This window comes from Balaenoptera borealis, assembly GCF_965194805.1.
Source record: "Balaenoptera borealis genome assembly, chromosome: 1".
Classification (NCBI taxonomy): domain Eukaryota; kingdom Metazoa; phylum Chordata; class Mammalia; order Artiodactyla; family Balaenopteridae; genus Balaenoptera; species Balaenoptera borealis.
This window is the reverse complement of record NC_138860.1, coordinates 108904418-108929863: the sequence shown is the minus strand read 5'-3', so window position 1 is coordinate 108929863 and position 25446 is coordinate 108904418. Positions and strand designations below refer to the sequence as shown.

Below are 25446 nucleotides of genomic sequence, written 5' to 3'. Positions count from 1 at the left end.
ATCTATCAGAATGAACCCTCCTCAAAAAGATGTTGTCGGGACCAAATGAGGAAAGAATTATGAAGAACTATATACAGGAAGGCTTTCTTGTTATATGTATGACACAGTGGGTCTCATTCAGAGGTAAGAATAACTGTTCAAGTTTTTAATTGTGTATCTTGATGTGAAACTAGTGCCTTTTGAGTTTTCTTTCCATAATGATTAATTTCTAAGATAAGTTACTACATTGAGCCCCAGGACTAAAATTATCACATCTATGTTGTAAGCAATTGGCTTATCACACACAGATGAATATATAAGATAAAATGTGAAGACCAAGAAATAACTGAATTTCAACTGTCATGCTTTGACAACATAAACTAAAATCTGATTGCCATCCCCTCTCCACATATCAACATACTGCAAGTTTTAAATCAATTAAGAATATGAATTAGAATATGTATATGAATTAAAGAAAAAGATAAATAAGGTAAATGCAGGTTAAGTGAATTTTATGTGTTTTACATTTCAGTCTTATCTATAAAATGTCACACTGTGAGTTAAACTATTGCTTACATCCTGAAGCTGTTATAAGGAACAGTCCCTAATTACATAATGCTCTAAAATGCAATAGAACTGGCTTATTTTTTTTTAACTCTCTTTAGATTACTCACATTTACTTTGTGTGTTTCAGAGACATCATGCCCTATGAATATGCAACATTATTCTTAATTTAGCTCTGTAAAACCAGGCATGTGCAACGTGTGGTGTATTTGGCCATGCTGAATTCACCAGTGATTAAACTGATTTTTAGCTTGCATCATTGTTTTCAGGTCCCGTGATGAGTCACGGAACTTTTCTCTCACCTCATATATATTACTGCATCTGGTATCATTAGGATGGAGTTAACATAGGTAGTGATTGATTTATGGAGATGATAATGGGATTATGGCTCATGCCCTTAAAGCATGACAACTGAAATCCTATCCTTTTCCACATGAGGAAATATGCTAAATATTATAATATCTGACACGTCTATCACTGTGGGATTAAGCCAGCTATCCGAAACAGGGTTGATATTTTGATCCTTAGATATACTATCTTCTTTGTCTTACAAACACAGCATAATTGATTCGGAGATAATGAAGGCTTATATCTGCATATTCCAATTTTTAATTCCAAGAAGTTTTTAGGTCCTCTTGGTTCAGATCTGTCAGCTTAAACAAAAGAAGAAAACAACCATCACTGTCTCTCTTTCCTCTGATTTTGTGGGGCGGGATCAGTAAACAGGATAAGAGAGGTGTTTAAGTGTTTAACTAGGAATATGTATGTTTCAGACCAGGAGAATCTGGTATGAAAGTTTTCAAAAGACCCACAAGTCACAAGAAAATTAAATGTGTGGGAAATCTGACCACTTAAACACAGGAGAGAAGCAATATTTCCTGAATGTTTGAAGAAAATGGGTTAGGAAAATGGATGAGCATGATTTTAAAGGCTAATAAATTTAGGCTTTTTTTTCCTTTGGAAGGAAATGTTTTCTAGACCTTTTATTTACTTTATTTAAAAATATACATTTGATGCAAATTTCATTTCTTTTAATCTTTTCCTCTAACATAATCTTCTAGAACTCAGCTTCAGGATATATATATAAATATATATATCTGAGAATGATGAGGGGTAACTGAAACTGCCCTCTGAACTATTCAACACCCAGAGGCTTTTTGTCTATTTCTAGACATTCACTGATAGAGACATCTACCCATTCATTTCTCAGCATCTATCCACGAGCATGTATCCATGTATCTACTTTGTGACTAATCACTACCAGGCATTCATAAGAAATGGAAAGGAATATACATCCTAGCTGAGAGAGAAGACATACATTTATGGGTTATACATGCATTTGAAGGCTCGGTACATCTCTGGAAAGTAGGATAGAGAAAAGGAGATGCAACTGCCTATCTGACATCTCCACTGAGATGTCTCCTAGGCATGTTAACTATGGCCAGAATAGCATTCTTAATTTTCCCGCTCCTTACAACCTACTTCTCCAATAGTCCAAAACTTAGGAATCATCCCTTATTCCTTTTGATTCCTGCCCACAAAATTCTAATCTCTCAGCAAGTCTTGTTGCACTCCTTCAAATATATATTGTGAATTGCTTCATTTCTCTCCACGTCCATTGTTTTTTGTTTTTCAAGTCCATCATCATCTCTCACCTGGACCATAGGAATAGTTTTTACCTTCCACTCTTGACCATCTCCAAATTAATCACCTACCCAACAACTAGAATGATTATTTTACGATATAAATTAGATCATATTTCAACACTGCTTAAAACCAGAAACGTCTTATCTCACTTTGAAAAAATGGGAACACCTGATATAATACCTGACAAAGCCCTGTATGACCTGGTTCCTGCTTACCTCTCTTACTAATGCCCGATATGCTCTAGCCACATTGGCCTTTTCTGAGCATGCCAAAAAATGGCACGCCTTTTATTTTGTCACTCATGCCTTTATTTTTGCCTTAAGGGTTTTGCCTTATCTGCCGGTGATGCTCTTCTCTATATTTTCATATGGCTGGGTAGTCTTCTCATTCAGTTCTCCTCTTAAATGTCACCTCTCCAGAGAGGACTTCCCCCAGCAGACAATCCAGCGGCCCGGTCACTATTTTCTATTTTAAGTTTTCTGCTAGCACTTTTCACTACCTGTGGTATTTTTCTTATATGTTTGTTTCTTATTACTGTGTCTGATACCTATAAGATACTCATTAACTCTTCAGAGAATGAATGGACATTATTTATAACCACGACCTAACACGGCTTGACAACGCGAATCTCATGACTGAAGTTCTCAACGCGTTAGTTATCGATACCATTAAAGCCAATCTCTCCCTGATGTATTTAACTTTTCCTAAATAACATAGAGTTTTAAAAATTAAAATACTTGCATCAGACATAAACAGTTATACCAAGTATGATCTATGTTTATTTATAGGAAAATGGTCTAATTTTAATACTTTAATGCATAGAACACATTTGTGGAATCTAGGAATGCCTCCGCCAAGGATGCCTTGATTAGGCAGACTCATTTGAATGTGCTTACTTTTAAGTTAGGCAGGGCTCATAAACATTTATTTAATTTGATTACATTTGTGATCATAATATTAGTATAAATATTAGTGGATTCTTATAAAAGGTATTATGTCTCATTTCCCAGTAAAATTAAAGAAATAGAACTCCTAAGCATTATTGATATCCCTCGTGCTTACCTGCCAGGTTTTTCACTGTGAATCACTATTAATCCAGATTTCAAACCTTTATATTTAACAATTTTGTTACATACAGTACTCAAGCAATCTATCTCTAGGTATGTGCATTTAAAAAATAGCATTAAGAAGGTATAATTTAACACCATAAAACTTATCTATTACAAGTGTAATAGTCAATGATTTTTAGTAAACTTACGGAGTTGTGCAGCCATCACTCCAACCCAATTAAAAAATATTTCCACCACCCAAATGTTCCCATGTGCCCTCTACAGTCATCCTCCCACTTCCTCCCCAAGCTGCCGGCAAATGCTGATCTGTCTTCTGTCCTCAGAGATTTGCCCCTTTGGATCATTTTCATATAAATAGAATTATGTAATACAAATAGTACAGTACTTTGTGTCTGCTTGTCTTCACTTAGCATAATGTTTTTACACATGTTAAAACAACCTATGCTGTTATGGAATCAGTTAATTTCATTGCTGAATATTATGCCATTGGACGTACCACATTTTGTTTATCCATTCATCAGCTGATGTGAATCTGGATTTTCTCCAATTTGAGGGTATTAGGAACACTGCTGTCATAACCATCTGTGTACAAGTCTTTGTGCGGATATATGTTTTTATTTATCTTGGATCGGTACCTAGGAGTGAAATTTCTGGATTGTATGGTAAATTTATGTTTTTAACTTTCTAAGAGCTGTCAAACTGTTTTCGAAAGTAGTTGCACCATTTTACATTCCCACAAGCAATACATGAGGTTTCCAGTTTCTCCACATCCTCACCAGCACTTATTACTGTCTGTCTTTTGAAAATAGTCATTCTAGTGGGCAAAAATGTCAATATAGCATAGTGGTTAAAATCAGAGACGCTAAGCCAAATTATGTGAGCTTAGATGACAGCTTTGCCATTTACCATCTTGTTATTTAACATTCCTATCTATAGATGGGGACAATGCTAATATCTATCTCAGAGGATTACTGGAGGGGTAAATGAATTAATATAACTAATAGCTTACAAAAGTATCTGACACATAGTCAATTCTGTGTAAGCATTAGCCATTATAATAGCTTTGTTATTATGATTTGCAAAGTTATAATGTACGTATAGCCTGTTTGTGGATTATAGTGAGGCTTTGGGAAGCTATTTATGTTCTCTTCATTAAGAGTTTCTTATATGATGTTGGGCTAAGATAGTTATCACAATATCCAGGAACTAGAATGTCAAGTTTTATAAAAATCGAACTAAAGATCTTACATATAACTAGAATGGGTAAGATTCCAAATGGCCAGAATGACCTATCAGACAACTTCGGTTAAAATTGGGACTTAGACTGATTTAAGCAGTGGTTTCATTTATTCATAAAATGTATCTATCCATGAAAAAAAATGAAAAACTAGGATAGACAAGTTGTTTTCCTATATAAAGTTGCATTCAGTTCTCAATTACTTGACCATAAGGATCTTCTTCCTCCCTTTTCTTTACCTGTATATTTGTTTCTTTGATTCCTTTTTTCCTTTGCTTGACTGTTTGGATGATTAATGAATCATTGTGTGCTTCAACCAAGGAATGAGTGGAGAAACAGCCAAAGAATGATATTCTCCCTTCTCAAATCACTACAATGCTCATTTTAGACACTTTTCCAGAGAGAAACAAGTCCCATCTTCTTATCAGGTATATTTCTGATTAATAACTTTAGAATGTGTTTTGCACGCATGCTACTCAGTTTTTAAATATTACTGAAAGCATTTCAGAGCACTTCCCTTGGGTTTCCAGGTATAAGCAGGAATCACTTCTGCATGCTTAGGTCACTGCTGTGCTAATTTCTCCAGGTTCCAGAAAGTCTTTGGGTACCCATTTAATTCTCTCACAGCAAGCTATTCCTACCTGAGAGCACCCAACTTCTTAGCTTTCTGTGTCTCATCCTGGGAGTGAAGTGATCTAGGTTATAGTGTGGTAAAAATATTACTATAAAGTTGCACACTATTTTCACTTACCTATATTAGCACTTATGGTTATAACCAAAGAAATTAACAGTATGAATATAACATTTAACTGTTTCTGTACTGACAGGGTTTTTCTCCATTTCTGAAATTTTATGCTTTTAGAAAATAAGATGAATATATTCTGTTTAAAAAGAAGTAGTAAGGCCAATGGATGAAAGATACATGGAAGTAGATTTTCCACAATATGAGGCAGAATTTGTTTATAATTTTAACTGGATAACTTGTCAGGTAATAAGTTATCTGTCACTGTGAATATAGAGGCTTGATAACCAGATGTGTAGAAGAGATTAGAATCCTGGATGAAGTGCCACAATGGGCCACCCTACAGTTTGGAGGAGCCCGCTTTCACAGGGTGATAAAACCCAGAAGGAGGGAGAGTTAACTCTCCAGAAGGATGAACTTTAACCAATGGGAGAGAGAAGGCCAAAGGGAATGGCAGATAAATTTTTTCTTCATTTTCCCTGTGATGGATTTTCCCAAGGCACAGTTGTGTTTGTTTGTTTGTTTCTTGCCACGCCATGCTGCTTGCGGGATCTTAGTTCCTCGACTAGGGATTGAACCCAGGCCACTGCAGTGAAAGCTCCGAGTTCTAACCATTGGACCGCCCAGGAATTCCCCCAAGGCACTGTTTCTCTAGTCTGTCTGGAGGCAGTCCATGTGGCCAACTGACTGTAGCTTCTCTTTGCATCTTGTGAAGCAGTGGCCAACTCAGTAACACATTAACTTGTATTCAAATCGCATCTTCCTCTGTCTCATTTCTAGTTTCTTTTACTCTAACTATCCTAGATTTTACCTTCCAACAAAACATTAGCACTTGACCTTTCCCTCAGGCTCATTTTCAACCAACCTGAGCTAAGACTAGCTACATGCTAGTCAAAAGCTAGAATAGAGGGCTGTAAGTTTTGTTTTAAAATTCTTTGTAAATGTATAAAAATGCTAGTGGGGGATGATGATGACGATCATTCCTATCTAACATCTGTGGGGTACTTTTTTGCAGGTACTATTTGAAGTGCTTTACATGTGATAACGTTTAATCCTCACATCCATCCTTCGAAGTAGGTATTACTATTATCCCCACTTTACAGATAACAAAACTGAAGTATAAAAAGTTCACACACCTATTAAAGCCAAGGTCATATAGCTAACGAGCAGCAGAGCTAGGATTTCACTCTAAGCAGTCTGAAGCATTTTCATTTGTGTTGAAACATACATCAGTAAGGTGCAGTCTTCTGAGGTCCCCTGTGCTTAGCTGGCAATTCTGAGGCTGATATCATTGCCTGTGTAGCCGACTCTGGACAAGGCCACTTGGGTCCTTGACACACTTTTATGATTAGAATGTGGTCGCTAAAGAGCTGAGGTCCACTTGCTTTCAAGAATGCGTGCTTGGGGCATCAGACTCTCTACCTCCCAGCCTACTTAGCTCACACGTTCAAAAGGAAGCATTGTAAAACACACACTTAGTTGCACCAAAGTTTCTCATATCTTCCTGTGTAGAGGTTTATTACAGAGACCTGTAATAAAACAGACTTTTATTTTATGCTTAATTCAGGGCATTTGTAGTTTCACCTTGCATCATTTTTACCCACCATCATACAGTGCATATTACATCCATCCTGCACACAAACAGACATGCCCACGCTCAGGCTCATTATACTTATGTGACTATTGGGGCTGTACTACAAAGGTTCCTACTTTGTGTTGTGTAAGATACTTACAGCTGAGAGTGACCTATACTTTCATTTTGCCTTCCTCTTGCTCTATTTAAAATAATGACCACAGAATCTCTTTCAACAAAAGGTCATCTGGGTCAATGGAAAGAACACAGAGGATCAGATCACCTGCCATAATTGCAAATTAATGCTCTCCTGGTAATGCATTAACTACACACTATTGATCTACAATTGAATCATAGAAGAACTACTGAGAAGTGATTTTATTTTCCTATTTTTTTGTGCTTTTATTGCTTTTTCCATAACGCATTTTTCTTTCAACTGGAATTTTCTCTAATTGTCTCCATTTTTAACTTCCCACAGCGAGATGACTTCTAACTTGTAATTAGAATCTGTAAAAATTCATGTCTCTGTCTCAAAAGGCTTTTGGAAATCTACTGAACTGTAACTTTGATGCCATAAAACACGTACATGATGCACAGATACATATTTCTAGAAGGCCAAGCTTTTGAATGATTTTTTTAAAACTTAGATAAAACAGAAATCCATTTGGTCCTCTATCTGAAATTACAATTTGTTGAATAGTCTGCAATAAAATATTCAAAAATTTCCCCTAAAAGCATTTTGCTTGGGAGCATTGATGATGTGATTCCCTTCCTCGAGCAAACTTTTAACATATAAGTAAACAGTTTCTATCAGATACATTTTTTTAAAGGAGTGTAAATGTGAGAGGAAGATGCAAAAATCCAGTAAATATTTATACACATCTGCACAGAATACTTCTGACAGAATCCAGATTTCCTCTTGTTTGTGGCAAACTCAATTGATAAAAATTCTTCTACCGAATGGAACTGATCATAAGCTTGTATTTCAATGATGAATTTGGTCATGCTCCTAGTTTATACAAAGGTCATCTGGCCTAAGCCTGGTTTCTGAATTGTGAATTAGGAGTCACTTGAACTGGAGACTGAAATTTCCTGACAGAAATTTCCTGTACTTCTCATACACCTTAAACTTATCACTGATTTTTTTAAAACTTCTAAATGGGAGACATAGTTGTGATTTCCAATAAAAGTCTTTTAAGAATGTTTTAGGCCTATGAGAACTTTGATATTTTACTGTAATTTCTTTCATAATCATTATTTGCATGAGTCCTAATCAATACTATGAAAATAAATGTGCATCCAAATTATTTGCTTATTCTTTAATCCTCAGTCAATCATTATCATCTGTAGCAAGAAAACCTCTAATAAATGTCAATTACATGACTAAAATTACATGATCTTGGTACTCTTTCTTCTAGGAGTTTATAATGAGAGACCAACACGATCAAGAGTTGATATGCATTTTCCAACCAATCTGAGAGCTGGACCAGGGTGCTGGAGCCTCCCTGATGTGCCAGGCATCGCTGGATGGCAAGAGGTTGGCAGGACCAGAGAGGCTGGAGCAGGAGGGAGGCACTAGACGTACGGGGACTCCGAATTGTGATACTGCCTTTAACATATTAAATATTTCTCACAACAACCCAATAAGGTAGATACTATAACTTCCATTATACAGATGAATAAACCAAGGTTTACAGAGGTTAAATAGTTAGCTTAAATTTATTTAGTTCTAAAGTGGTGAGTCCAGGAGTTGAGCAAAGAACTGTAGGACTTTAAATCTCCTTCTCTTAACTACCATAATATACATGGCAATACAACCAGATCTGGATACATAACAGAGGCACACAAATACTGTCAAGAATCTTCAAGACTAGAATAAACAAAGGATTTTGAAAAACGTTAGGGACCAACAACAGGCTTTCTTAACTGAATGCATGAAGAGCAAGGAACTTGAGACACTGGTTGGCAAGATAAACAAAACAAAACACCACATATTAGACAATGATGTAGAGGTATAAAGCAGAACTGTTCAGCTTCAATTTTACCGCACTAGGAAGAGATCCCACTAACCTTCTTAAGGCGGCTCTCAGAGCTCAGTTATGTCTTTGGTGCAGAGCCCTAGGTGTCCTGTAGTGCAGCTACTGCCTAACAGAGTCGTCCTCCCTCTTCCTCTACCTTAGACACATCCTGTATGAAGATCAGAAAGTGAATAAACAAATCTTCACATTTCTAATCTTCGAAGATGGTTAGAAATAAGACTTTTTCAAGGCTACTCCGTAAGAAATGAGCTAGGTGTTCATATTTTAAATACTGCATATTATACCCAAAACAATATTTTTAATAAACAGGACAGGTGAAAATTCATATGTGTATGACAATTATTTGTAGTGCACAAAGGCATTTTCTTCTTCATACTTATTTCTTCTCTCACAAAGGAGAAAATTAACTCTGTAGTATGCTCCAAGTAAAAATAATTTGTTAAATACACAAATTGCAAAATTGTAGGATTTATTTTGATTCACAGAGTAAAATGTCTTTTGGAATGTTCTAATGTAAATAAATCCAGGTTACCGTGGCCAAAAAAAAAAAAAAAAGAAAGAAAAGAAAAGAAAAGAAAAGTGTTGAAGAATTGGGACAGCACATACAAAGCAAAATAGTAGAGTACAAAATTGAATGTCAGGCCTGGAAGCTCTTGGGGGGGGTAGGCACTTATGAGAAACCAACTGTGAAATGTCTTTTTGTGGTCTGTATTTTCATATTTAGAATCTTTGTGGTCTGTACTTTCATTTTTTTCTTGTAAAAGAAATACTTAGAATGGCACAAACAATCTATTCTGATCTGAGCTCTTGGGGAAAAAATTCAAATATATTAAGCATGTGATAGAACTGAATGATTCTGGAAAGGGGTTTGTGTTAGTCTGATTTTTGGATTCATATTTAATAACATTTTTGTTGTATAGAAAGTTGACGATGATGTTCTACCATTAACAGAACATGTACTGGGAGATATGTTTTTTTCTAGAAGTGATGGATTTGTGTTGATAAAAACACACTTTGGGGAACATCAACCTTGGAAACAGTAAAAAAATATTTGCAAGGCAAGGATGAGGGAGGCTGGCTGCAGCCCTAAAAGAGAGGAGAGTTGAATCACAAAGGATAAAAACCATAAATTAAAAGGGAACCATGTGCTCTGGAAGTTCAAAGTAGAAAGGGCCCACTGAGCATTTATTTGCTCCTGGATTTGTGGAGAGAGAGAAGGGGTATGGTGTCAGACTGTGAAAATGTAAAGACCTTGTCACTCTTTAATAGCTTCCCATTAAACAGAGAATAACATCTAAAATTTTTATCGTGGCCTACAGTACCCCACAGGATCCGCCTCTGCCTGTGACTGCCCCTTCATCTCCTATCAGCCTCATCTCTGCTGTGTCTTTCTGTCCTGAAACAAGACAAGACTGCTCTCACCCTTGTGTGCCAGGCCTTTGTATTTATGATCTTGCTCTTCCTTCTGCCAGGAGGACACTTTTCTCCCAGACCTCTGCATGGCTGACTTTTTTTTTTTTACTCATCCGAATCTGGGCTCGATTATCTTATCACTCCTTTGAGGGGCCTTCTAGCATGCAAGGTTCCTGAAAGCATTCCCAGTTGTCTGAAAACATCCTTGTACCCTTGGGACTAGAACTATGCCTGGCACACAGTGGGCACCCACCATGTGATAAATGAAGATGTCATCTGATGCGAGTTCACTGAGGACATCATTTCCCTTTTACTAAATATCGTATCTCAAATACAACTAAGATCACATCAACGTTTACTGGGAAGCTACATCAATATGCTATTTTTGTTGACCTTATTGTGAATTAAATCCCTTCACAGCTTTTCCACAAAATCTTTTCTTTGCCATAGTTACCTCTATTATAGAGTATAATTAAGTTTTTACACCCAAGGATGGGACTTTATATTTATCAACAACCAGCTTTATCTTCTTATATGGTATGAGACACATATGTGTCTCTTGCTTTTCCTGCTACATTGGAAGTTACTGTGCCTTCCTATTTCATGTTACTTAAAAATTTGATCAACTGGATTTTTATGTTTCCCCCAAACAGAACTCAGGAGCCCTAAGTTAGCCAGCTTTCTAGAAATCTCATGATTTCCTTTACTCAGCACATGAGAAAATTTATTAGAATTTAAAGTAATTTTGGAAACTGAAGACTTCAGGGATAAATTATTTAATAAGGAGTAAGCAGTTCACCTGGAAAATTATAAGACTGGGGTAAACAAATGATACACAGGTGTAGTTCAAGAGTTGAGAATGAATCATCAGTTAATAAGTCAAGGACAGAGCATGCATTCACGTGTTTGTGAATAATGCTGAATTTCTTTTTCATTTTCTAGAACATTTCTTGAGCACAATAACATGGATGGTAGGAGATGCAGAGACAAATCATGGGGTAGAAATCAGGAAACATGGTTTCTAATCACACCGGTTAGCCAACTGATGAAACAAAGTTAAGGTAATTACATATTTGCAAATCTACAAAATGGGGTTAAAAATGCTTATTGATATGCCCTTAGCTTTGTAAGAGCCAAATGAATTAATAACTAGAGAGGACTTTTTGAAAAACAGATGGTAATTCATCATTAATATTCTTTACAATATATTTGCTATGGCTTAGCGTTTTCTAATAACTCTCTATTCAGTCTGAATTCTGAACCCTAACTTAGTACCAAAACGAGTCTCTAAAATATTGAGGTGGATTTTTAAACAAATACACAATTATACACAGCTAAATTAGTTTGGGTTTTTCAAAATAATAATGTTGGTGGATGTTGGCACTGCTCAGAATAATTTTGTTACACATTTTTTTGAACAGTTTATTAAAGTCAGTTTATGGACTGACAGAAAAGGAGACTCATGACTTTGTATACCTAACTCAGTTCAGTAACCAACGTTGTTCACTTGGCTTGGCTGTCTTTAGCTTTGTTTACAGGAAATGAGATCCATTCTCAAAGTATGAAGAGTAGTTACTGATGGTATTGAAAACACATTAGCTCCCAAGTGACTATTTCTAATAGTCATTTGGGTGGATAAGTTATGGAATGATTATTAAAAAATTAGTTATGTTAAATCACAATTCATTTCAAATGATAAATTGATAAATTGGAAAGATTCAGAGAAAACCAACATAGAAAACACAATGTTTGGAAAATAATATGTGAAATAAGAATATCTAAACAACTGGGATTTTTTTTTAAACTGAAGAATAAAAAGGTAAATAGTAGTTTAAAACTTTGGTCAGACATATGAAGATTCTTTGATGAAGAAGTGAAACTAGTAATTAACCATAGCTCTGCATACAATGCAAAAAGGAACAGACAATATAAAGGATCTGGCCAGAGTCAGGAAAAAATTTAGCCAAGGAAGTTTATACAAGATCAGAAATTTCATATGGCTAACTGCAAACATCTTGGCTAACTCATGGTTATTTTCTCACATAAAATAGTCATTGTGTGGTAGAGTTACTTTTTCTTATAGTAAAACTGTCATTCAAAAAGATTAGATTTAATTTCAATTAATTTCTTTTGAATCTAGATATTAATCTTTCTATCAAGTGGCGAGTGTGTAATCATTCGAAAGCCTAGCAGGTTTCCATTTAATTTCCTCTGTTTTCTTATAAACAACATTGTTGCACTGCAATCAAGATACTTTTCAAAAATTAAAACCTCTTCCATTAAAGACACCATCCATTAAAGTAATTTAAAATAATGTAATAACTGACACAGTAATTTGAATTTCACTGAATGGATACTATTTTTTTCCTATATATTATTCTGTGAATATAGGGTTTCTATTTTTTAAAATAACTACTTGCATATTGTTCTTAACACTGTACATGAAACACTCATTAAAGCTAGGAAACAAGAAACTGCATAGTGGAAAGAAAAATGTGTCTATTTTAACTAGCTATGTGAAATAATTCTGATGCCATTTAAAATAACTTTGAATGGTATCAACTATTCTTCCTTCGTGTATCATACACTGACTTTAAAGTGAATGATGATTAAATAAAAAATAAGAAATAATTGAATAAATATATTTCCCACTTACTCAATAAGAATTTAAAATATAGTATGCAAAATTTTTACCATCTAAAGACCCCCATCTATATATTTGAAGCACTGCAGTCTTCCTGTGCATTATGACCAAGAGAGAATGTCCACAACGCATCTGCACTCATGTGGAAATAGTGTCATCGTGCTGCTTCAATTACCTCTTTTTCTCTAGTTTCAATGAAATAATACATCTCTTGATCACATTAAAAAATTCCATTTAGCTTGAAATAGCTCCATCAGAGCAGCTAATTATTGTCAAAAATTGATTTGGTTATATAACTCTAGTGAGTGTCTGTCACATGACCATGACTCACAGCAAATGCCCACTATACTCCCTCTTTCTGCTGTATTTCAGGATTTTCTATTAACTTCAGTGACAAACCCATACAAAAGAAATGGAATAAAAAAAACCACCCATACAATCTCAGTGAAGGCACAGGCCATAATCGTACATGAATGAACTTCCTATAATTTCTGATGTCCTGAATCAAAGTCCTTAAAAGATTGAATTGTAGTGGCAATATCATTAAATTAAATTATAGAAACCCAAAGTAATTCAGTGAAAAAAAAGGTAGTATAGTACTTATATCCTCTATCTATATACAATAGAGGAGAGTGAACATTTTGTGATGAAACCTATTACTAAAAGCAACTGACTCAGTCTGGGTTTTGGTTGCAATAGAAATCCCTAAATAGTTTTTATTAACAGAAATTGTAGACTAGTACTTAAATCAGATGAAGGGGATATAGAATTCATTCTGAAGGCTAGATCTGGGACAAACAACTTAAACTACAAGTTTAAAAAAAAGCCAGTGTTAATTTATTAAAGTAATCTTTTCAAACTGTTTTAAAGGGAAATTATTCAAGTTGTTTATTTATGCCTTTCCTGAATAACTAATTGGCAGCCAGAAGCAAACTTCTTTTTTTCAGAGTAGCCTTTCAAAAGATTTAAGACCTCAAGAGTTTATGAAGAGTTTGAGAATGTAATTTAACAAAGAGGTATTTATAAATTTCAGTGTTCGGTATCTTAAATTTAATAACAATTTTCACTTAGAATTTTTATAGATCTAACTTGCGTATTCTAACTAATGAGAGCCTATCAAAAAAGATGAAAAATAAGATTTCAAAGACACTGGGGTTCACTTAAATAAATTAGAAGTCAGTTGGGTTGACTGACAAAGTAATAGGAGTAGCTACCCAAGAATACACACCCATAATTAGTTTTGAACCTTATTTCTTGGCCAGAGTGTTGCATCTGATTCTGTTGTAATAGTCATTTTTACTCCAAAGTTGTTCCAGGGAAATGATCTGGAATACTCAAATTATTCTCTAGCTAACTCCTTAGTTTTTATACAAAACATTAACTGAAGTATTTTTAAGGTAGGGTTATTGGATGCTTTACCATTGAAATGTTAAAATCCTCATCAAAGCAAGTTGTAAAATAAGGTAATAGAAATAAATAGTGCCAATGAGAAATGGTACATTCCTAAAAATTGTAAGAAGACTTCAAAAAGCAAAAAATTGCCCATTAAAATGCAACCTGAAACCTAAAAGGCATTTTCCATTTATAAACTGCAAGGTGGTCTAAAATATCTTGTGATTTTTATATTTCAGTCAAACTCTCAATTAGCAAAAATTTAAGCAAGTGATGCTATAACCTAAGTATTTTAATTCAATAAAAATTTCCCTGATTCCTCGCCTTCAGTTTTTTATACATATACTACGTTTGTAATGAGACCTCTTTTTTTTTCCTTTTTCACAGCACATACCATCTTACATACCAGATAATATACTTATGTTTCATATTTATTATATTATATCTTTGTCCTCACTAGAATGTAAGCCCCATGAGGTAATGGACTTTTGTCTGTTCTACTCACAGAAGTATGTATTCCAAATTCCTAGAATAGTGCTAGGCATGTAGATTCTCAATAAATATTTACTGAATGAATAAATGAATGAATGCTTCTCTGTGATGCATACTGATTAACAAGAAAAGAATGTTCTATCCCACTTATCAAACTTATGAAAAAAATTTTAGCTTTCCATTTTTGAAATGTCAATACTTTTTCTAAAGTCACATAGAAGGTCATGGTTATTAAATTCACTTAAAAATTGAATTTGAAGTTGCTACTTTGAGAATAAATCCTTATTCCAGTAGTACACTCGCCTACCTACATAGTTTATATATGTGCATCAAGAAAATCAGAATCAAAATGTTTAATTTATATCACTATTTCTGTGTTTATTACTTCTCTTTCTAAACTCCAGTATATCAGCACCATCACACTATTTAAATACATTATCATCTGTCTGATTATGTCTTGTAAAAAAATGCATCTTGTCAGTACATACTTTACATCTGAGTAGAAACAGAAAGATAGATTTGATAGTATTCCACCTTAAGATATGTAAGTAGATGAGCTCTTCAAGGGAAATATTGTAGAACCAGAGAAGGGGCATGAGGTGGGCAGTAAGCACCAGTGAACAAATGGCAACAGAGAAATGAGAAGGTGATGATGGAGGGAGGTGTACAAAAAAGATTTGAACCAACTGCCAGAGGGAATTTGATGGGAAATTTTTTTTAAAAGATGAATAAAAACTGATACTTACTAGCACACCAAGGCCCAGCTGACATTAAACACTGCGAATTTGGAGTAAATCCAATTGGCAAAGTTACCTGAATTTCTCTAATAATATTCAGCATCCCAGAAGTATAGAAAATGAAAGCTTAGATTAACCCAGGACTAGGGAGTGGAACAGGGTAAAATTCAGTTACAATGGAAGAGAGATAGAAATATTATACATTCTCCACCCCATTCAAATGCCAAGCCAAAATTGTATATTCAAGGATTTTCCCACTCATAACTGTCCTAAATATATCTTAACACTGATTTTAGTTCATACTTTAGCTAAAATTGGTTTAAAAATATTTTCTGGCTGAATTAAAACATGACTAAAGCTAATGACACATAATTGATACATAATCTGTAATTTTATATCAGTAAAAGCCTATGTGTGGAAATTTACCTTTTTAACAACATCAATTGGGAGTCAATATTTTCCATGACTGGAAAGTTTCCGGGCCATTCCTAGCCAGAGCTGAAGGGGCAGTGCTTTGGCAGCCACTTTTTATTTTTTTTTTTTTTTTTTTTATAAATCAACTTGGAACAGAGGTTCTTTATTTATTTATTTATTTATTTATTTATTTATTTATTTATTTATTTGGGCTGTGTTGGGTCTTCGTTTCTGTGCGAGGGCTTCCTCTAGTTGCGGCGAGCGGGGGCCACTCTTCATCGCGGTGCGCGGGCCTCTCACTATCGCGGCCTCTCTTGTTGCGGAGCACAGGCTCCAGACGCGCAGGCTCAGTAATTGTGGCTCACGGGCCCAGTTGCTCCGCGGCATGTGGGATCTTCCCAGACCAGGGCTCGAACCCGTGTCCCCTGCATTGGCAGGCAGACTCCCAACCACTGCGCCACCAGGGAAGCCCTGGCAGCCACTTTTTAATACGATGTTGACCTTGTCATCCCCTCTTCATAATCTGGTTTAAAAAAATGACAACTCGAGCATACTCATTTAAAAAATTCATTCAACAAATATTTAATGTGTTTTTCCTATACCCTGGTCAATACATCAGGTGACCAGTGTTCTACGATGAGGCCTGGCATGAAAAGATACATTGAGCCAAACAGATTTCCTCTTTTGAAAATCTGAGCCAACAGATACGAAGCTGGTGAGGTATTTCATGTAGAAGGTGGAGCTGAAAGACCACCATGTGGAATGGGTCCATGATGAGCACGGGCTAGGCAGAAGTTCAGAGGAGGCAGGAACAAGGAGTAAGTCCTGGAGACAAAGGACTGAACGGAGTTATAGATTCCTTTGAGGGAGAAATCACATGGCTCACAAAAGAGATGGAAAAGGTCTCTGCCCAGAACTGCCCCATTGGTTCTTGCAGTTCCCGTCTCCATTCACATATAGAATACAAGAGGCTTCATTTTCTTCAAGTAGTTTGAGTGAGTCTCTGCTTCTTGATCCAAGATGAGCCCAAGCAGAAACTGCCATCTGAGTGATTATTTCACCACATGTTTGTATGAAGACACAAAGTACTCTATATATTTATATACCAGGGTCCATAAACTGAGTGCACATCTGTGTTTGGAACGTATCATGTTATTTATTTTTCTATGTTCCCACATTTCTTCTCTTCTTTGAATCCTTGCTCTAAGAATCAACTTGTAGCCTGAACATGGAAGCTTTGAGTAGATGGGGAAGATCTGACTATTACTGCTACTCCACCTTAGAGGTTCTGGGAGAGGGGCAGGCGGTATGACCAGTTGGAAGAGCTTTGGCTTTGCAGTCGAGAAACTCAATGTTTTAGTTCTGGCTTTAGCACTAGTCATGTGGCTTTGGCTACACTACTTTCATCCTCCAAGCCTCAGATGATGTCAAAGAAGTATAAAATGATTTCACTCTCAGGTAGGCATGGAAATACTGTATCTAGCAGTAGCTAGAATCAGCACACGGTAGACAGTCAACAATTTCCACCCCTCATGTGTGACTCGCCCAAGCTCACACATCTGGAAATGAGCAGGAGTCCTTTCTGGAACCCACTCATAATGCGTTTTTATCCTTGAGTTCATGTATTCCTCCATGTTCATGAAAATAAATTCAGGTGATATTCAAGCCTAGACATCCATTATCTTCCAGATTCTTCTTGAAGATACTGCTCTGTATTCTCCCTTCATTTCTGATGCCCACAAGTCCCTTCTTTTATCATTTCCCTTCTTCTTAAGGAAATTCCTTCAGTCATTCTTTTAGTTATGCTTCCTGGAAATAAATTCTTAGTATTTCTTGAGTTAAGAATGTCTTGTTTTATCTTTCCTTCTTGAAGGAAATAGGATTATGGGTTGACAGTTCTTTTCTTTCAACAGTTGAAAAATTTTGTCTCACTTTCTGGACTTGACGGTTTCTGATGATGAGAAATCTATTGTCATTATAATTGTTTGCTCCTTATAGGTAAGATGTCATTTTCTTTCTTGCTTTCAAGGGCCTTTTTTGTCTTTAGTTTTCAGAAGTTTGATGATGATGTGTTTTGGTATGGGTTTCTTTGTATCTCTCATGTTTGAGATGCATTCAGCTTCTTGAATCTTGTAGGTTTATGCCTCTTACAAAACTTGGGGAGTTTTCAGATCTTATTTCTTTTTTTAAATAATTAATTAATTTATTTATTTATTTATTTTTGGCTGTGTTGGGTCTTCATTTCTGTGCGAGGGCTTTCTCTAGTTGTGGCAAGCGGGGGCCACTCTTCATCGCGGTGCACGGGCCTCTCACTATCGCGGCTTCTCTTGTTGCGGAGCACAGGTTCCAGACGTGCAGGCTCAGTAGTTGTGGCTCACGGGCCTAGTTGCTCCGCGGCATGTGGGATCTTCCCAGACCAGGGCTCGAACCCATGTCTCCATTATTTCTTTTTCATCCCCTCCATCTTTGACCTCTCCTCTGGTACTCTGATAACATGAATATTACAACTTTTGTTACACTCCCACAGTTCCCTGAGACTCTGTTCATTTTTTTCCTTTCAGTCTTTTTTCTCCCTGTTTTTCAGATTGGTTAATTTCTACTGCTCTATCTTCTAGTTCACTGATTATTTCTTTGTCCTCCCCATTCTTTCGTTGAGCCCATCAACTGAGTTTTGTATTTGTTATTATGTTTTTCAGTACTGAAATTTCCATTTGGTTCTTTATATCTATGTCTTTTTTGAGACTTTCCATATTTTCCATTTGCTTCAAGCCTGTTTGTAATTGCTTCTTAGAGCAACTTTATGATGTCTGCTTTAAAAATCTTCATCAGATCATTCTAAATCTCTGTTATTGCTATCTTGGTATTGGCATCTATTAATTGTCTTTTACCATTCAGCTTGAGGTCTTCCTGGGTCTTGGTATGATGAGTGATTTTCAATTGAAACACTGACATTTGGGGTATTATGCTAAGGGACTCTTCATCTTATTTAAACCTTTTGTTTAGCTGGCTTTTTTGGATACCATTCTGGCAGAGGAGGGCAAGGATGCTGCCTCATTACTGTCCAGATGCCTTACTTGTCCTCCTTTGACACCTGAGGGACATAACTCCTTGTTACTGCCAAGAGAAGATAGGAGTTCTGGCTCCCCTCTAGGCCTCATCTGACACCAGGGGGCTGTGATGGGGCGGACAGAATGGCCTTGTTACCGCTGGGTGGTGATAAAAGTCCTGACTCTCCATTAGACTTCCTCTGACAAGACCCCAGGGGGTAAGGAGAAGGGACACCTCATTACTGTCAGTGGGGTGGAAGTCCATGCCTCCTACATATGGGAGCTCATTATAGCCCAGGAGCGATGCTGGGTGCCTTGTTACAGCCTCCTGAGGCTGGAAGTATAAGACCCGTGCTTGTCCTTTGCTTGTGTGGACAGGTGTGGCGCTGCAGTTTTTAGCTGTGGTGTTTGGCTAGAGAAGAACAGTTATGGTCTAAAAGTTTTCTGTCTCACTAGGCTGCCCTTTCCTGGTTCTCTGGCTAGAAAGAGTAGGGGTTTTTTTGTCTGCACCTGTTGTTTCTGGGTTGCTGGCTTCTTTGGCTCCAAGTCTGGGATATATGAGGCAAAAAGAAAACCCAGGAAATTCTCCAATGTGTTGTGCCTTGGGCCCTGAGATTCCTAGCCAGACTGCCTTCTCCCCACCTTTCAGAATCTCTTTATGTTCATTCTAGATATATAAAGGTTTTTAATTGTACTTACTCAGAAGCATAGGGAAAAGTACACCTACTCCATCTTCCTGGAAGCAGAAGTCCTCCTCCATTAGCATTTTGATATATGTTATTTCCAATTTATATTTCATAACAGGATGTTAATTCTGATTGTTAAATTGGCAACACAAGATACTGCACTCCACTTTCTTGCCAGAGAATATAAGTGATGCTACAGACTCTGCTCCCCAGTTACCATCAGTGTTAGGTAGTAAGCAGCCGTATTAAAGTGGGATTTACCCCAGCGGTCACAGTCTAGTCCTCATATGAAAAATTTTACCTGGGTCATGTCAGACCATCTGGTCCCTGAGAGAAATGCTTATGCTATAAAGTGCTGAGGCACTGTACTGCATCTATGCTGAACAACATTATAATATAAAAAGCAAGTGTATAAATAATAAAAAATTAAGTAATTTCTAAGTTATTTGTAGAGGGCTAATAAGAGTATGATGTACTACATCTCAAAGTATCACCTTATGAAGACAATGGATGATTTTCCCAATTTATTTCTATATTTTGAAAGCTGTGATTTCTTTGCTTTGGCTCCTAGGAAGTTCAGAGTCAAGTTTGTTAATGCCTCCAGTACCATATGGCATAGATTTTGTGTATTGGCCTTGCCCTTGACTCCTTTTATTTTTCAATCAAGATTTTACTTTTACCCAGAGTTCCTCATATATTTGGTTTTTATCCAGTAGTACAGTATGCATTTTGGAACGTGATCTCATTTATTTTAGAAACATACAGGTGAACAAATACGTTAAAAAAAAAATAGAGGGTTTGTAAGCCCTCAAAAGGACAGGAAATGAACCTCCAGTTTGTTCTCAACTCGTAATAGAAATTTAATGAGTGCCACCCTTTTGATCCTGCAAGGCCTCTTTCTCAAGAGACCCTACAAGAACATACTTGTTGTCACATAATTTTCACTTTATTTGTTAGACGGAGTTTTGTGAAGGGACAGACAAACACAAGTACTACCTGGAGGACCGAAGCACCACTGTGGAGAAACTGAAGACCACTTTCAGCTGAGTCAATTCCACCAGTGGCCAAAATGGGAAATCCAGGCAAAGCGTGAGCAATGGTGGTCACGGCTCTCAAAGCAATAGGTCTGATGGCTGTGCCTACAGAAAATGAGGATGATCAATGGTTAGTATATTGACCACTTGAGCATATTGCCTTATAATCACTATCATGTGATGCCAGTGTTGTACTAGACAAAATTCAATTTTATCTCTACTTAAGATATATACGTATGTAAGATACAAGCATTGCTATGTTTCAAAGTATGTTAATTTGTAAATGGATGTGTACTTACTTTAAGGACTTTGATGCTATTATTGCATGCAGGCATGTTATGCAAGTGGGTATAGCAACTCTAGAACTCTCACATAAAATACATACATATCACAATTTGATATACAGTAATGTGTAAAAGATGGTATGGAACACTTGAGCATCTGTTTTAAAAAGAACAAGGAATAGCAGATTTTGTAAAAGAAAAACAATCACATACAGTGCATAAATAGACATACAGCTCTGTTATGTTTCTGCGAAGTATAAAGCAGCTGGTGTGAATAGAGATACTGCAAAAACAAGCAAGGTGCTGATGAACTTGCAGATTCCATATTGCATTTTACATGTATTTCCCAAAATCTGATAGTGATTTTACTCAAATATAGTGAGCCTAATCTAATTTTTCATCCATTAGAAAATTTTAATCAAGTTAAAGAGAATTTACTAGAATTCAGTAATTAGAGTATGCGTTTGAGTTTGTATACATTATTTAACCAAACATTACCAATACATTATTTGCTAATTGTAATAAAGGTTGTATGGATGGACAGAACACTCTGAGGTCATTTTTTACATGATTACACTGTATAAGGCTGCTTAGACTCTCAAGGGTTAACCCAATCGGGAGTAAATTAATGCTCTCATAACATAGTAATATAATTTGATATTTCTGATGTACACTCATAAGTCAATGGTCCTTTAAAGGCATTTTCTGAAGTAAAAATTGTTCCTTTTGTGCAACAATGTGGCATTGCCTCAAATAAGGGCTCCACAAACAACAAAACAAGCAAAGGGTAAAATAAGCCTCATGTGGTGAGTACTTTGGCATCTCCTCCACCACCACAAGCATCCTTACCAGCATTCTCAGTATGTATTCATTGGTGCTCCTATTAAGGAAGCACAAAGAACTTTCATTAAAATCGGTGGTTTTCTTTTTATCCTGTTCATTTCAGATGAAACTAAATTTACGTGTAACTAATGCTTTAGCACTCAACACCAAAAATGTTTGTGGAAATGTCTCCTTGGCGCTCCCACACCTAAAAAATCTTCCTCTAGATAGTAGAGTTTCTTAGTCAAGAATATTCAATGCTGACACTTCAGGATTCCATAACTGACATTTAAATACAAGGTAGTAAGTTAGGGCAAATTAGAAACTGAACGTCAAGATTCTATTTCTATTTCAAAATATTTATCAGTGACTTCTTCTTAGTCTATATGTTTTACCCATAAAAAAGATTAACATAGTGGACAGGAGAATGCATGGAAAGAATACACACACACATATTTATAGAAACCTATCTTTAGCTATACTAAAAAGAAATTCGAGAGTAAAAGTTAGAGGAAAGCATTTTTAAGGGAAGTTGTAACTTAAATAAACCTTTTAGACAGACATACAGCTATCTTGGCATAATATAACTGATACGTTCCATATATGCTAAGTTGATGGCTCCTTTACACACATGCTACTTTGAAGTAATAAAGAAATACTGGGATTCTTTTTTTTCTTATTTAGTTGACCCTGGAGAGTAAAGGAAATTTTTGCTAAGCAGATAAATAATTTATTTCTAACTGCACTGTTAGAAGACTATCATTAACACTAAGGGGTAAAATTTCAAAGTGGTACACAGGGATTTGGCCACATATTCCAATTGATATTAATGGACATCAAATGGCAAAATCCCAGAACACAGCTTTGAAAATTTAACCAGTTACATTTAAAGGGCAACATTATTACACAGGTGTTAAAAAACATCAGCAAATGCTCAGTGGCATTTGAAGATGTTCAATTAGGTCAATGAGACATTTTCTATTTGATGTTTTTCTTCTTTTTTAAAACTTTTCTAATTTACCTAATGAACATGAAAACCTTTCAAACTAATAAAGGTATCTTTTCAAAAATTAAGAGTAATTATGTTATCTGAGGAAATGGGATCCAAAAATGAAGAAATGGATCCTTCTGTTGCTGGGTAATAGTAAATTCAGTTTTAATTTCCATTATAAATTCCATTTGATTGGTTTTCTTTATAACTCAATTGATTTAGTATGAAATATAATCTACCTGTTCTCAGCATTTTTATGGGGAATAGATTTTAAAAATGACTTTTATTCGCCATGAAAGGTTTTTGGAAGGAAACTGAAGGTATGTAAAAGGATCTTTCTAAATTGTTATACAGAAATTTCTTTTTAGTTTTAAAGTGACAGAAATGAAAAAATAATAGATTCAATATAAAAATAAAACTTTTGGTGTGAAAGAAATACATATATCAATACCATACGAGATTGTACATATGTTAATTAAAATGCATACAGATTTCCAGAATCACAGTTATTGAGATAAGAATTTTTAAAACTTTGTCACTGCTACAGTAATTAATGATTTTAGACCAAAGACCAGGGAGGAAGAAGCCAGTTGAGAAGCTCAAGGAATTAAAAGTGGACTCCATCCTAAAGGAAACAACAAGGTTTAAATCAAAAAAATGAAATCCTATAAGCTTAAATTAATTAATAGGCAATGTGCAATTTAAATTAAGCCTTCATCTACATGGGGTAACCAGATGAACCTGATGGGAAATTAATTACATCAAGCCTTTCTGTTTCAACAGTGTGGGAGGTGCCAATGAAAGTCAGCCATTCTGAATCCCCACATTTTGAAACAAGCTGCAGGTTCAAACAAACAAAAATTGAACTAGACCTTTGAGTTCCAACATTGCTGTGAAGAGTCCTGATTTGTACTAAACTGTTTTCCCCCTAGCGGAAAACCTGGGGGACTAGAATGAACTTTTGGTATCTAATCAATCTAGGCCCTCCATATAGTCACATCCTAAAATGCAAATCAGTATGTTGAATTCATAGATCTTTGATAAACTTCACATTACATTTGATTGATTCATGATCTAGAAAAACATTTCAGTAAGCCAGAGATGTTGAATTCAAAGGTAACCAATCTGAATTCGATGATTTTTTTTTCTAAAGAAAATACTTTAATTGCAATTTCAAAAATGCTACCGTTAGTAGTGGTATTACATATTGATATGCAAGTAAGAATTAATGTATTATGACTTAGGTTCCTTACTCAGGCCTCATTTATCCATTCATCTGTTCATCTGTCTATTCAAGAAATATTAAGCACCTGTGCCTTCTTTTAAAAAAGAGGTAATTGTAACTGAATTGGAAAAGCTTAAAAGACAATCTCAGTTAATCAGTTTATGTTGTAACCATATTGTCACCCAGGGTGGATACCCAAAACACCAGTCTCAATGATCTTAGGAGGTAGTTTCAAGGTAAATAATATGAGTTCAGTTATTCATTCTGTACACATCCCATTAGGAAAACTCCACATTCATTTAAACATCATATATTTTATAATTACTATTAATATAAATTCTAGAAAGAAGAGAATCTGAGGATGAATTAGTTACATCAGAGAGACAACAGGGCCAACTGCTTAGGTTCAAATTCTAGCTCCACTATTTACAAGCTCTGTAATCTTGTGAAAATTTCTTAGTCTTTTCATCTATAAAATAATAAAATTATACAACTTCATAGAGCTGTTTTGAGGATTAAATTATTTAATATATATAAAGGGCTAGCACATAATAAAGATTATACAGATGTTTGCTATTATAACCTGTACTACCTAGGAGGACAATTGATTTCAGAAGGAGCATTTATTTAGTTTACTTTGTGCCTTTTATGCTGTTGCTGTGTGCTTAGTAATGCAAAGAAACTTTTTTTTTTTTTTTATTGGAGACAAGATCATGATGCCTAGGATGATGAAACTTTATAACCTCTGCTCCCTTAGAAGAACCACACATCTCCCTCTCCCTTTTCCCCTCTCCAGCACATTTCATTTAGTGGTGTCATAATGTTGGTAGGATTAACTGACTCCAAAGCTAAAAATCTCAAAGGCAGACATCCATATATTTAAGATTTTATTTTGAGAATCAAAAGGTCCATGCACTAAATCAATATGCAAGACTTTTAATGACGACATCAGAAGTTGAGTTTATTGGTGAGAAGGAGGCAGAGCTTTACTTAGCATGACTAAATCCTTGAAGAGAAAAGACATTTTTAATGGGCAAGATAGTGTGGAACATATGCTAATTTTGGATAACTGAAATTTTGAATAATTGAGTTTAATTCTGTTTGTTTTTTCCTTAATCATTTGACTCCTAAGACAGCTACTGTTACAGAGTTAATTGTTAAAGCTAAGTCCACAATAAACTCCCTGATAATGGCTCTAGCTGGCAATAAAACAGAATTGGGTTATAATACTCACTCATGCTCACTGTGTATACAAAAAGAATATGTAGTTTTAATTTGCTTACATTAATTAAAATATAATGAATTAAGTGGATAACAAATTCCTTAGAAATTGAACTTTGACTGTCTAATTGTTAACAGTTTTAACATCACCCAAGAAGAAAGAAAATATTAGCAAATCAAGAATTTCAAGGAT

The 25446-nt window shown here is 35.5% G+C and overlaps 1 protein-coding gene across 2 annotated transcripts in view; it reads right to left on the bottom strand.

Moving 5' to 3' along the window:
- Positions 1 to 25446, bottom strand: part of DPYD (dihydropyrimidine dehydrogenase) — an 815942-nt gene that overhangs the window by 139446 nt on the left and 651050 nt on the right. For both annotated transcript variants that reach the window (XM_082383233.1, XM_082383234.1), the window contains exon 19: positions 20673 to 20815. In XM_082383233.1, the coding sequence (XP_082239359.1) occupies positions 20673 to 20815 (143 nt within the window). The remainder of the gene's footprint in view (positions 1 to 20672; positions 20816 to 25446) is intronic.